At 44.6% G+C, this 12,849-nt stretch overlaps 1 protein-coding gene and 1 long non-coding RNA gene across 2 annotated transcripts in view; both read left to right on the plus strand.

Moving 5' to 3' along the window:
- LOC117096901 overlaps positions 1-12,849 on the plus strand; it is a 92,948-nt gene that overhangs the window by 47,573 nt on the left and 32,526 nt on the right. The window lies entirely within an intron of this gene.
- Positions 176-769, plus strand: LOC117096900 (putative transcriptional regulator encoded by LINC00473). The gene has a single exon (XM_033234260.1). It carries the CDS (start codon positions 212-214, stop codon positions 767-769), a length of 558 nt encoding a protein of 185 aa, XP_033090151.1. The 5' UTR covers positions 176-211.

Raw genomic sequence — 12,849 nt, forward strand, 5'->3', positions numbered from 1 at the left:
GGATTATGTTTCTTCTAAAGGCACTATGGAGATGAAACAATTTAAGTTCTACCAGTGTTTTTCATAGAAACATGGCTACTGTAGCACCAAAAGTTGGAGAAAATTACCTTTATTTCTGGATTTCATCAGTGATAAAGGCTGCTGAATTGTGCATATCACTGGTTCATTTCCCATAACTAATCACATTTCACTTTATTCAAGATTTTTAAAAATGGGACTCTCAGCTGAGGTTGGAAGGCGCAGGCAGGCGCCCTGGAGAGAATTCACAGGGAGGCACAGGAGGGAACCCTCCAAGGAAAGAAGCGCCCCCAGAAAGGAGTGCTCTAGGGGCTCCAGGCAGCCGAGGAAACGCGGACGTGAGCACCGTGATTGCACTCCCACGTGCACCAACGCTGCCAGTGTGAACAGAAGCGGAGCCCGCAGAGCGCCAGGCTATGCCGGGAGATGGATCACGATGAAAAACAGAGCCAGAGCATGGCGGGAACTTTCCGAGAAGGCATGTTGTTTCCAGGCGGTTCCACCTTCTAATATGAAACAGTCTTGGTTGATTTTCCTTGATACTACTTTATCCTCGGCCTGGTTGTTGGCAGGTAGCTACCCGCGTCTGTACACGCCCTTGATTAGTTTCCACTGCGTGTGTTTTAACGCAGTGCTCCTTTTTCCACGTTTATTTGGGCCAACCCTGTCTGTAAAGATCCAGTTTAATACAAATTTGAGTCTAGGTGCTGTAGCCTGGAAATGTACTAAAGGCACTACAACATATTGCTGAAAGAATCTTTATTCTGAATGCAAAGCAGACACCTAGTAAAAAATTCTGGAATAATAAAACAAGCCAGGCTCATGTGCTCAGTTTTGGGGACGCTCCAATTTAAAGGCTTAGTCATTGTCACGGTGTAAGGTTTACCCATTGCCCCCATCACACAGATGTGGGAATGTTGAGAGCTGAGAGTCCTCCGACCTCTTCTGCTGCCCAAGAACTTGGGGTGGGTGGTAACTGGAGAAATCAAAGTGATCAGCTGCAAAGAATTCCATTGCTGGAGCTTAGTTCTGCGGGATTCTTCACGGAGGTCTTAAGACAGAGACAAAAACAAGGACTGTGGGAGGCTCCTGTGAGTAGCCCAAAGGGTTTTGGAGTCAGGCAACCTCAGGTTACAAATCCAGTCCTGCAGGCTAGGAGTTGTGTAAACTTAAAAAAGTGACTGCACCTCCAGGCACATCATTTCCTTACCTGCACCTCCTTCTGACGAATTTTCTGAGGACAATGCAATCCATACCCTATGTCGAATACTTTTCTAATTAATGACGTACAGACACTATTTATTTGACAGGACTAAAAATACCAGAAGAACCCAAGTCATTTTCATTTAAAGCAGGATGACAAGTGCATCAAAATCTGAAAAATCATCACTAAAGAACTTATCCATGTAACCAAAAACCATTGAAATAAAATTAAACTATTGAAACAAAATTTAAAAATAATAAAATTAAAAAGTCCAAAAAATTTAAAGCAGTTCACCGGTTTCATTTCTTCCTTTATAAAACTGTATTTAGAAATTTATTATATGTGTCTATGCAAACATTTTAAAAATGTAAAAATGTGGGATTGCATAATACTGCTTACTGATTTACAGATATAAATACATCTACATAGACTTGCACACATGCAGGTGCCCCTTGCCCTATACCATTTCAGCATCTGGACTTGCTATCTCAACTGAAGAACAAGAGGTTTTGGAGAGAAAGGGATACTTGTTAACATGTGCATGTACATAGCTTTTGGGTTATGGTTTGTCTTACAAAAGAAAGATAGTATACATATTTCCTGTATCTTGGTTTAATCAATAGCACTTCCTAGAAATCTTACTAAGTCAACTGGTATATTCTAATTAATTCTTTGTGCTGGCTGCAGAATATTCTGTGGTGTCGAGGTGTAGCTGCATCACATTTTATTCATTTTATCTCCTATTAATGGGCACTTACATTACTTCCAGTTTTTTGATGCTATAAACAGTGCTGCAATAAATATTGTTGCACATATATCCAATTTACTAAAGATTTTATTTCTCCAAATAGAATTTTATTTCTAGTCTCCAAATAGAATTTTATTAGCTCCAATTTCATTTAACCTGCCCTACCACATACATATTCAGGTCATCAACCTGGTTATATGTAGAGAGAGAGAGAGTGTGTGTGTGTGGTTTTGTTGATTTTTGTTTTAGTTTTGATGTTGTTGTTCACTGGACTCTGAACACTATAGGACTTCTTTAAATCTATTTCTTGAGTAAGCACTTGACAAGTGCCCAGGGCCCAGTGTTTCAGAAGACATCGGCAAGGGCCCCCTTACTGAAGGAAGCCCTGGGTGGGTTTTCTGGGGTTCACATGGGGACCTGACTCGTATCCCAAGGATAAGGGCCCCGTTGTCCAGGGAGCACAGAGGCCCTTGGCACCCTCAGCTGAAACTCATCCAAGGTTAGCAACATTCCAGCCAAATTCTTGTTTTATTGCATGATTTCATTTAAAAATTGCATGTATAACATGGATAAGCTATAAACAAAGTAGCCATTTTAATGAAAACAGCAAGAGATATGAGTGGATGTTGCCTTTATTCTAGTTATGTACACAACTTATTAGGAGATGCTCACAGTTGTCAATGGACTCCATGCTACGGCTTTGTGAAGCAGTGTTTGCTTCAGGTGACAGAGCCGCTCTGCCTGCCCACAAGCTGCTCTGTGGGTGACCTTGTTTCACAAGGTTGTTTTACCTTGAGTTACTGCTGTGTTCACAGTTGTGCTTTCAGAATGCCAAAGCTCATTGCTCTGTTTGCAAAGATGCTTGGCTTGTTGGGGAGAGTAAAATGCAATATATTTAGACTTTTGATATTGACAGTCCAGCTTTTGACTTCTGAAGTCTTTGTAGAGGAGAGGAAGTGGGAGAGATTGACAGAGGACCCTTCTGTGGTGTGGGGTCTGTGCTGATGTCTGGATTTTTTTTTTTAACATTTATTATCAGGCTTCATACAGGAGGAAGTGGTTTGTAGAGCCCTGAATTTAGGCTTTGGGAGGTAAGAATCTCTGAAATGAACAAGACTAGTTTGGTTAGCATTTATTAGAAGGTCACTGGGTAGGTCCTTAATTGTCTCCCATTTATAGAACTGGATAGTGTGTGTGTGTTTGTGTGTGTTTTGTGTTTAATTGTGATTTGCTGCTCTTCACAGGTTTTGTGAAACTGACAACAGCTCTTTCTCAGCCTGTTTTTCTCTAGCGGCCAAAATGGTCACTGTCAATTTACTCTGTTTACTCTTCATTCATTCAACAAATATTTATTCAGTCCTACTATGTACCAAGCACTGTCTAGTCTATAAAGATGTCAAGACATGCACCAACTCTTTCAATAAATATTTCTGTTATAAGTTGTAAAAATATTCAGTGATATAAAAATAAGAAAGGTTCTATTAAGAACAGGTTGCTTTTTTAAATATGTAAGTTTATTTTGGATGCAATACGAGACTGAATTCTAATGCGAAGTTGTTTTAAGAGAATGTGAAAATCTCACCATTCACTGACTTAGGAGAAAAGTTACTCTGAGAATTAATAGAAGCTAAATAGAAGAAGATAGTTAAAATCTGCATGCTAGCTAATGTCTTCTTGTCTTGTACTTTGGGGGAAAAAAGTAAACAAAAGTTTTTTTAAGTTTCCAGTAGGTACCACCTGAACCCTTCCACATTCAGGATTACACAAGCGGCAATGGCATGTGGAACTTGCTGGCCTAGCCCAGTGTGTTACAGGGTTTGGCTTTCCTCCAGCCCTCAAGGGGTGTCTAAGACCTCTGGGATGCTATGTGGGATGCAGGCAGAACTGCTTCTTATGGGGCAAAAAAATTGTCATGGTCACCCCTGAACTATATAGAGGAAGAACTTTGTCTCAGTGCAAGCAAATGGTCTTCCAAAATTTGTACAAACAAGTTCCCAACAGTATAAGCTGTATTTAACCCTAAGCAAACCATCCTCACAGCAAAGGTCTTATTCTACCTGCACATTCCTTCCAAAGCACAAATGCCCTTTCTCAGTTCAACGACGAAAGGACTGATGGAAGATACCTTAGAAGAGTGGCGATGATTCACACTATTGGATTAAAAAGAGAGAATATTGGGGAACAGTGAGGCTCCCCAGTAAGTCTCTACTCATTCTTCATCATCGCTGGCTGCCCTTCATTTACCAACATGGTCAAATCTTGCTCCTACATTAAAATTTAAGAAGCACCATCTTCCTGGGTTGCAATCACCTCTCTCTTCTTTCTTTTCACAGGCAAAATTCTCCTCATCTCCCATTGTTTGCATTCATTCCCAGTCCTACCACCCTGCCTGGCAGCTCCCCCCACCACACAATGGACACAGCCAGTGGCAGGGACACAGCTCTTCTGGTGCCAGATCTGGCTAACACATGGATATAGCATTTGACCCTCATGACCATCTGTTCTTTCTTCTTCTTCCTTCTCAAAAATATTTCTTGGATTCCTTGACAGCACTTTCTCCTGTTCTCTTTCTCCCTCTCTGCATTCATTATGTTGCTTTTTTCTGCCAATCTTAAACGAGGGTGATATCCACATCCTTTCCTATCTGTTACCACTCAGTCAACATTCTCTCCATGGTTCATCACGTTCCTCCCTCTGGCATCAGTAAAATGGATTTCATATCTCCAGCTCAAATGTCACCAGTTCTGCATGAATACATCAAAGGCTCAGTGTACAAGGACTGCTCAAAACCAAACATGTTACCTCCTCTTTCTGATTCCTGTTCTTCCCCACTCCCTTCCCATCTGTTTCTTTCCCTCCTTATTAAAGTTATTACCATCATAACTTTGATGAGTTCAAAATCTGGAATCCATCTGGAATTCTTCCTTATGTGCATCACCTGTGTCCAAAAGACAATAGTCTTAGTTTGTTTTGTGCTGCTGTAACAAAATATCATAGACTTGGTAATTTATCAACAATAGAAATTATTTGGCTCACAGTTCTGGAGGCTGGGAAGTCCAAGAGCAAGGGGCTGTATCTTGTGAGCATCTTCTTGCTGTATCATCCCATGGTGGAAGGCATCACACAGCAAGAGCACAAAAGAGACAACAAGGGGGCCAAATTCATCTTTTTTCCTCAGGACCCCCTTCCAAAATCACTAATACACTCCTGATATAATGGCATTAATCCATTCATAAGGGTAGAGCCTTCATGACTTAATCACCTCTTAAAGATTCTGCCTCTCAACGTTGTTGCACTGGGAATTAAGTTTTCCAGCACATGAACCCTACTTTTGTTCTCCCAGTGAAATGTCTCTCAGACATATCCCGTCTCCTCCATTCCTGCTATCCTTGCCTTAATTTTAGTCCAGAATCATTTCTTGCCTGGGATTTTGCCCACGATCTCCCTTTTCCTTAGAAATCTATCCTCCTCTCTACTTTCAAAATGTTTTTGAATTCAAATTTGATCCCATCTTTTCCCTGGTTAAATCCTTTAGTGGCTTACCACTTGCTATAAGACAAGGTCCTCAGTGCCCTTTGTCATCTAGTGCTGTCTCCTGTGCATAGACTTCCAGTTCTTTGATTATCTCTGTGCCTTTGCACACACATTTTCTTCTTTGGAACAACTTCCTCTTATTTCTGCTTTTCTTTCTTACACTATTTAGAGTCTTCTCATTCTTCAAAGAATCCAAAGATGGCCTCCTTTATAAGGTTTTCCACAGCTCTCTCTTGCTGGTAGAGTTTGTTGTGCCTTTTCCTATGCAACCTCCTGTGTATGTGGTGGGCCCTTTCCATGCTGTGTTACACTTGCTGGTTTACAAATCTACACCCAGCACTAGATCGTGAACTTCTTGGGAAAAGGAACTATGTCTGATAACTACATTCTTTGTAATTTCACGGAAGCAGTGCCTAACACACAGGAATCTTCTTGAGCCCCAAATTTGCTATTTTTTCACACCTTTGGATATGTGTTCTTCACATTGATAATGGAAATGATAGTGCCATTCCTGCCGACCTTACTGTTGACAGTTGACACTAAATTTGAGACTAAATGTGACAATGTGTATGAAAATGTTTCTCAAACTTACATTTCTATCTAAAAGCAATATATTGGTAGTAGTAGCAGTCTTGTTTTATTCTACTTTCTGATTTTGGGAGCCCATCCATGGCATTGCAGAGAGTGGTGGGGTGGAACAAAAGCCACAGATGAAAATTTTGCCATCCTAAGAACTGGATAAGTATCTGAGAAAGCAGGACACTGGGTAGAGTATGCTCTCTTTGTTTTCAGTTAAGTCTTTGTTTCAGGGACCACTTGTTTATGGTAGTTTAGAGGTGCCTGCAATAAAGCAAGATATAATAAATGCAAAATTTATTTATTAATGGGGCTGAGGAAAATAAAGATTATAGAGAAAGATGGATCCAGCAGTTTCTTTTTGTTTGTTTGTTTTCTTGTCACTAGTTGAAAATTGATGGTGGTGTAGACAAGTTGAAGGATGAAGTCAAAATTGCAGTCAAAATATCAGATTCAAACTCAAGGCAATGACTATTCTGTCTTTGCCATTTTGGTGTAGCTAAATGTCTCTGAGGAGTAAGGTGATGACAAATCTTCAAAAGAGGTGATTGGGGCCGGGCATGGTGGCTCACACCTGTAATCCCAGCACTTTGGGAGGCCAAAGTGGGCGGATCTCTTGAGGTCAGGAACTCAAGACCAGGCTGGCCAACATGGTAAAACCCGTAAAACCCCTTCTCCACTAAAAATACAAAAAAAAAAAAAAAAAAAAAAGAAAGATCAGCCAGGTGTGGTGGTGCATGCCTGTAATCCCAGCTACTTGAGAGGCTGAGGCAGGAGAATTGCTTGAACCTGGGAAGCAGTGGTTGCAGTGAGCTGAGATGGCACCACTACACTCCAGCCTGGGCATCGCAGTGAGACTCTGTCTAGAAAAAGAAAAGAGGGAATAGATATTTAAAAATGAAAAATTGCAAACTGGAGCTGTGCTTTTGTCTCAAAGTTTATGTTCACAAACCCCTTTTGCTGTGCTGTGCCTGTAGTTGGCCCCAAGGTGCCCCTCAAAGCAGCTGTTTTGGTTCTGACCTGCTCTTGGCTATAATTGGAAGGTAGCCTGAGACGTCTCCCTTTATGTTTCCTTATTCTGGAATGTTGTGTTCATTTTTGTTGTGTATAAATTTATTTCCTATACAAATGCTAGCCTACAAATCCTGTACCAAAAGATCTCTATATATTCTATGAAATTTGAGCTGTAAAAATCCAGAAGCATTCTGCTGACAATTCTTTAACCAGGGAGAGGTTCCTCAGGGGGTGTGCCTTTCATTATGTATATTTGAAAATGAATTTTCAGGTCTCTGCTTCCCACCTGAATTTGTATAAATGTATGTAAAAATAAGAAGTAATGCTTTTTTCATTTTTTTCCTTAGAAATGGGCATATTTTTTTTAGGGCGTAATATAAAAGATTGACTGGCTTGAGTTCCTTTGTCCTCCACAAGTCTAGAATGAGAAAAACTAGAATTCCCTGGTAATATCCAAATGTATTAATGAATGGATATGTGCTATGCTAGCTACCAGGTAAGGTGCTTAAAAAGAGAAGTAGGGTTTAGTTTCTCTCACCTGTGGGTCCGTCAAGCTTTTCTCAGCCAATTCTCTTCCCTCTCTGGAAACTGTGATGTTTCATCTTCTCCTCCTTGCCTGGTGCCCACTGACAACGCAGGGACTGATTCGGGTCTTCTCGTGTCTAGACACACTGAAAAGCCATTTTTGCTGCTTCTGCTGCCCAACCACACAGGTAGAGGGAACTTTACCACAAGACTTGCTGCCTCCTGAGTGCTCCCCAGGGAAGACTCCTAATGTCCTCAGATCCACAAACCTGGGGAGGGGTTTGTCATCCCCGGTAGCCTCCTCAGACCAGGAATCAGCCCAGGGTAGAGGCCTCTCTCAGGAGCCCACTGCTGCCCGGCTCTCTCCCTCCTCTTTGGTCCTGCCTCTTCCCCAGCCCTGGTCTCCTTGGAGGGGTTGCGGAAGGCAATACCTGGAGCGGGGCAACCTGCCATCCACCCGCTCTTGCACCAGTGTCCTGAGTCTTTAAAGACTAAGCCCCCTGGAAACTCAAAACCAGTTCTCCCTCAAAAAGTTCAGCTCAGGCTGGGCGCGGTGGCTCACGCCTGCAATCCCAGCCCTTTGGGAGGCTGATGCGGGCAGATCACCTGAGGTCAGGAGTTTGAGACCAGCCCGACCAACATGGTGAAACACCGTCTCTACTAAAAATACAAAAATTAGGTTGGGTGCAGTGGCTTATGCCTGTAATCTCAGAACTTTGGGAAGCTGAGGCAGGTGGATCACTTGAGGTCAGGAGTTCGAGACCAGCCTGACCAACATGGTAAAACCCTGTCTCTACTAAAAATACAAAAATTAGCTAGGCATGGTGGCACGTGCCTGTAATCCCAGCTACTTGGGAGGCTGAGACAGGAGAATGACTTGAACTCAGGAGGCGGAGGTTGCAGTGAGCCGTGATTGCACCATTGCACTCCAGCCTAGGCAATGAGAGCAAAACTTCATCTTGAAAAAAACAAAATCTAGCTCTCACACGTCAAAATCTTTGGCTGTCCACACTATTCTCTTCCAACTTTTAAGAACACAGATAAAAAATGTAACCAAGTTAAAAAGCCTTATTAACCTTAAGGCTTGATGCCGGTGCCATTCCTAGGCTGGTATTTCTCATGAGTCTCCACCAAAGACAGAGGGCAGGAAGATCTGGACTTCTTGGGCTGAGTCATGCTTCAAGGACCCCTTCAGAGGGCGGTATATTGTTCCCTGTGTGGGGCTGCATTTCCCATGACCGGCACTAGCCTGATGGTTTCTGCTTTTCTGATTGTTCACCTGCACTTGCCACAGCTGTGCTATGCCTCCATTCCTCTGTCTCGTGAGGGTACTCTGACCTTTCTGTCCTCTACCACATGTCATTGATGAGAGCCACAGGGGGTAGCCTCCTGGTGGTCCAGCCCAACCTCTGTTCTCTCTCGTTCCTGCTTCTCAACAACCTCCTGGAGCTTTTTCCTCTGGATGTAGAAGGGCCCCACACGTTGGATCACAGCCACGCTTGGAAAGGAGAAGTGACTGTTGGGGAGACAGCCCCTAGGAGAGTTGGGTCTTTGTCTGTTTTAATTTGTTTCTTTACAATACAGCCGTTTCATGTATGATCTCTTCCACCTAGACCCTTGCCTTCTCCCAGAGGTATGAGACAAGGAATACAAGCTGCGACTCTGGAAGGCTGCAAGGAACTAATGCTGCCCATAGAAAAGCACTTCAAAACCTTAAACACCTTCGCTATTCCCCACCTTCTTTCATGTTCACATCTGCAAATAATAGGCACTCAATACAATTTTATGGCAAATCACAGAATTAGTTCTGCCTCGAATCCTTTGTGGAATGAAGTGTGAGCACAGGACAAGTGTGCAAACAAGCACCAACACCAGGATCTGTTTACTCTGCTGCAGTCCATGGCTACTTAATTCCTTTTCATCTTTCAATAAATAGGCATTGAACACCTATTATATGCCAGTTACTATTGTAGACAGACATGGCATCTATTCTTGCAAACAGACACTGAGGAGGCACATGAATAGACAGGATGTCAAATAATAATGAGAGCAGCCAGGGGACAGAGCAAGGTGCTCACGAGTGCTGGTCAGAGCTGCCTCCGTAGCTAGGCTGGCAAGAAAGACGCATGAGGTGGTTGCACTTGGGCAGAGGCCTGAAGGATGGAAGGAGACCACCGTGGAAAAGTGGATAGAAGAGGAGATGGACCAATCATTTTCCACAATCAAGTCATATTTGAAATGCACAAGGTCCCCATCTGATATCTCAGAGGTGCAGGGGCACAGGAGGGTTCCTAAGAGGCATCGCCAGCCCTCCATGCTGTCTCACCGTATTTCATGGGGCTGGCGGGCTCTGCCTGCGGTTCCCTCAGTTTCATCAGCACCACAGTGGCTTCCCACGTCCCGGGCTGTGCCAGGCTGAAATGCCAGTTCCTGATCCTGCGAAGAGCCAAGGTGATGCTTCCTATGTGTCAGTGAGCTGGGAGCCTTCCCCGCAGCTCCAGCCCTCACAGCCTCGGCCCTGGTTAACATGGGCAATTAAAGTGCTCAGGATTCTTCACTTGCAGTGTTCTGAATGCAAGTAAGTTGCTTTATGAAAGAATAGGAATCTGTTTCTTTCTGCCACTTGCTTCTGTGCACAGCCAGCGTTTTCATCAGCGGCCTTTGGGCAAAGTGTGCAGGGCGTGGGCTTATTGGAATACTGACAAAGGCAGACCTTGAGTATCTTTTGAAGAAAATGAAACTTAAGGAAAAAGTATGACTTGTGAAACTTGAGGCAACTCTGTGGACTGTGGACTTAGCAGGGAAACAACACATTGTTAATTTTCTTTCCTTATTACTCTGTTTTCGTCTCTGATCCAGTTGGTCACGTCCGTAGATCCAAAGAACGCATGCAGAGGAAGGAAATTCAAGCGTTTCCTTCCTGTCTGCTGGGTGGCCACCCACACCCTCTCTCTTCTCTTGGGCCACTTGTCCCTAATTTCTTTTCTTCATGAAGGCCCCTGCTGGCATTCTCGGCAGCTCCATGGAGGTGAAAGGGCTATGAACGCGCTTCCTCCTCATACCTCTCTAGGCTTCCTGGTGAACGTGGAGAAGAAACCATTTTCTTCATACATCAGTGGCTCAGGGATCTGTGAACCTCCCCACCTGCCACCCTCACGCCTGGAGTGACATGTGCCTGGCCATTAGGGAGCACTCTCTTCCCACCTGCCACTCTCACGCCTGGAGTGATGCTGCCTGGTCATTAGGGAGCACTCTCTTCCCACCTGCCGCCCTCACACCTGGAGTGATGCTGCCTGGTCATTAGGGAGCACTCTTTACCCACCTGCCACTCTCATGTCTGGAGTGAAGTGTGCCTGGTCATTAGGGAGCACTCTTTACCCACCTGCCGCCCTCACGCCTGGAGTGACATGTGCCTGGTCATTAGGGAGCACTCCCTTCCCACCTGCCACTCTCATGCCTGGAGTGAAGTGTGCCTGGTCATTAGGGAGCACTCTTTACCCACCTGCCGCCCTCACGCCTGGAGTGATGCTGCCTGGTCATTAGGGAGCACTCTCTTCCCACCTGGGTGACAGCAGCTCTGACTCAGCCTGGTGCTAGGTGACGGGCAACTGCAGGGCCCATGCCATGGGCTGGGTCAGATTTTCCTGTGCGTGAAGTTGGCTGTGTTTATCCAAATCTGGTAGGAATGGATCCTTCTAAGAAAATATGCTTTTGACTTCATGATTTTCCAGTGGTACTGAAGGCCCTGCATGCAGGGGGCTGCTAGCTGGGGCCTGGGACACATCCAGCCCCACACCGTGGTCACTCGGGGTCCCGTGGGCAGCCTGGCCCAACCTGAGTGGTCGTCATGTTTCTGACGGCCTTCACAGCAATGTTGTATCATTCCAGCTCATGTATAGAATGTGTCCAGAATGACAGGGCAAGAGAAATAATATTCCCTGCCCAGGTATCCCCTCTGCCTTTCTCAGAAGCAAACAAACACATCTGAGGAGAGAAAAAGCACAACCCTATATTCTATCCTTGCCCGTATCCAGCCACTCCCCACACCGTCATCACATCTGACCGGCACTCGAGGACTCCTGCGTGATTTACAAGCATCTTGTTTTAGTTCTTTTGTTTTCTGTACCAACCACCTCATTCACAGTTTACTGAATGCCCGCCGCATGTGAGGCTGTGGACTGAATTCACTTCTTGTTGAATGCGATTGTGTGCCTGGCCATGAGTTTTGTCCTCCAAACAACCCTCTGTGCAGGTCTCATTTTAGAGACGAGGGGTCAGAAGCTCCAAGAGGCTGATTCACTTGCCCAAGGACACACAGCTTCTAGGGGAAGAGCTCAGATGGAAAGGAGACCCGTATGGCTCTAACATGCACCGTGGTTTAGTTCTTCATCTCTCATTCCAGCAAAACTGCACTGGAAACTTCTCAATCAAAGGATCCTATCTCATTCTCATTCATTTCCCTGAATACATTTTGGGGACACACAGTGGAGTCGGGCCTGAGCAATTGTTTCTTGAGAAAAAAGTGCATTCTTCTCTGAGCTCCTAGAGCCCACCATAGGTCCCAGCACTCAGAAGGAGGCACTAAAAGTGGTGTGCACTGGGTTGAGAGGGGATGTGAGGGAGTCAGAGGTGCTCCAGATGTCAGTCATCGGCAGCCAGGATGTTGGCACCACCAGGTTTCAAATATGAAGACAGCTTTGCCTTTTATTTCCTGTAGAGTGGATGCTTTTCAGGAAATGTATCCCTTTTGCTCTGCCATGGCCTTTTGAGAACATGCTATTTTTTCATTCCAGACGAATAGCAAGGGTGCAGGACCAGCTCAAGTTGAGCGTGAGGGGCTGAGCAGCTCACACCCCGTGGCTGGTGGTTAAACAGTGGGCGTCTGAGCACTTGCTGATCTGAGGGCTCCCAGGGATCCTGGAGTGGGTCCAGCAGGTTGTGCAGAAACCACATAGGACTGGCTCTTCCCTCGGCCTCACGTGGGTTTCATGAACCTCCTTTTATTCTCATCCTCTGGTCAATCTGCTCACAGTGCAAATAAGAATGAGTCTTATTATGCAGGGTAACTTTAAGGTCTCATCGCCAATTCCAGTGAAGAACCCTAAACAGGTACCTTTGAGGACGCCCATGCAGGACCCATGTTTTCCCCCTTTTTACCTACTTCTGAGTGTGATGAAGCTAGGGCCTTAACATACTTACTTTAAATGCATATAGTGTATACATAGTGTAT

This window comes from Trachypithecus francoisi, unplaced genomic scaffold, assembly GCF_009764315.1.
Source record: "Trachypithecus francoisi isolate TF-2019V2 unplaced genomic scaffold, Tfra_2.0 Lachesis_group15, whole genome shotgun sequence".
Classification (NCBI taxonomy): Eukaryota; Metazoa; Chordata; class Mammalia; order Primates; family Cercopithecidae; genus Trachypithecus; species Trachypithecus francoisi.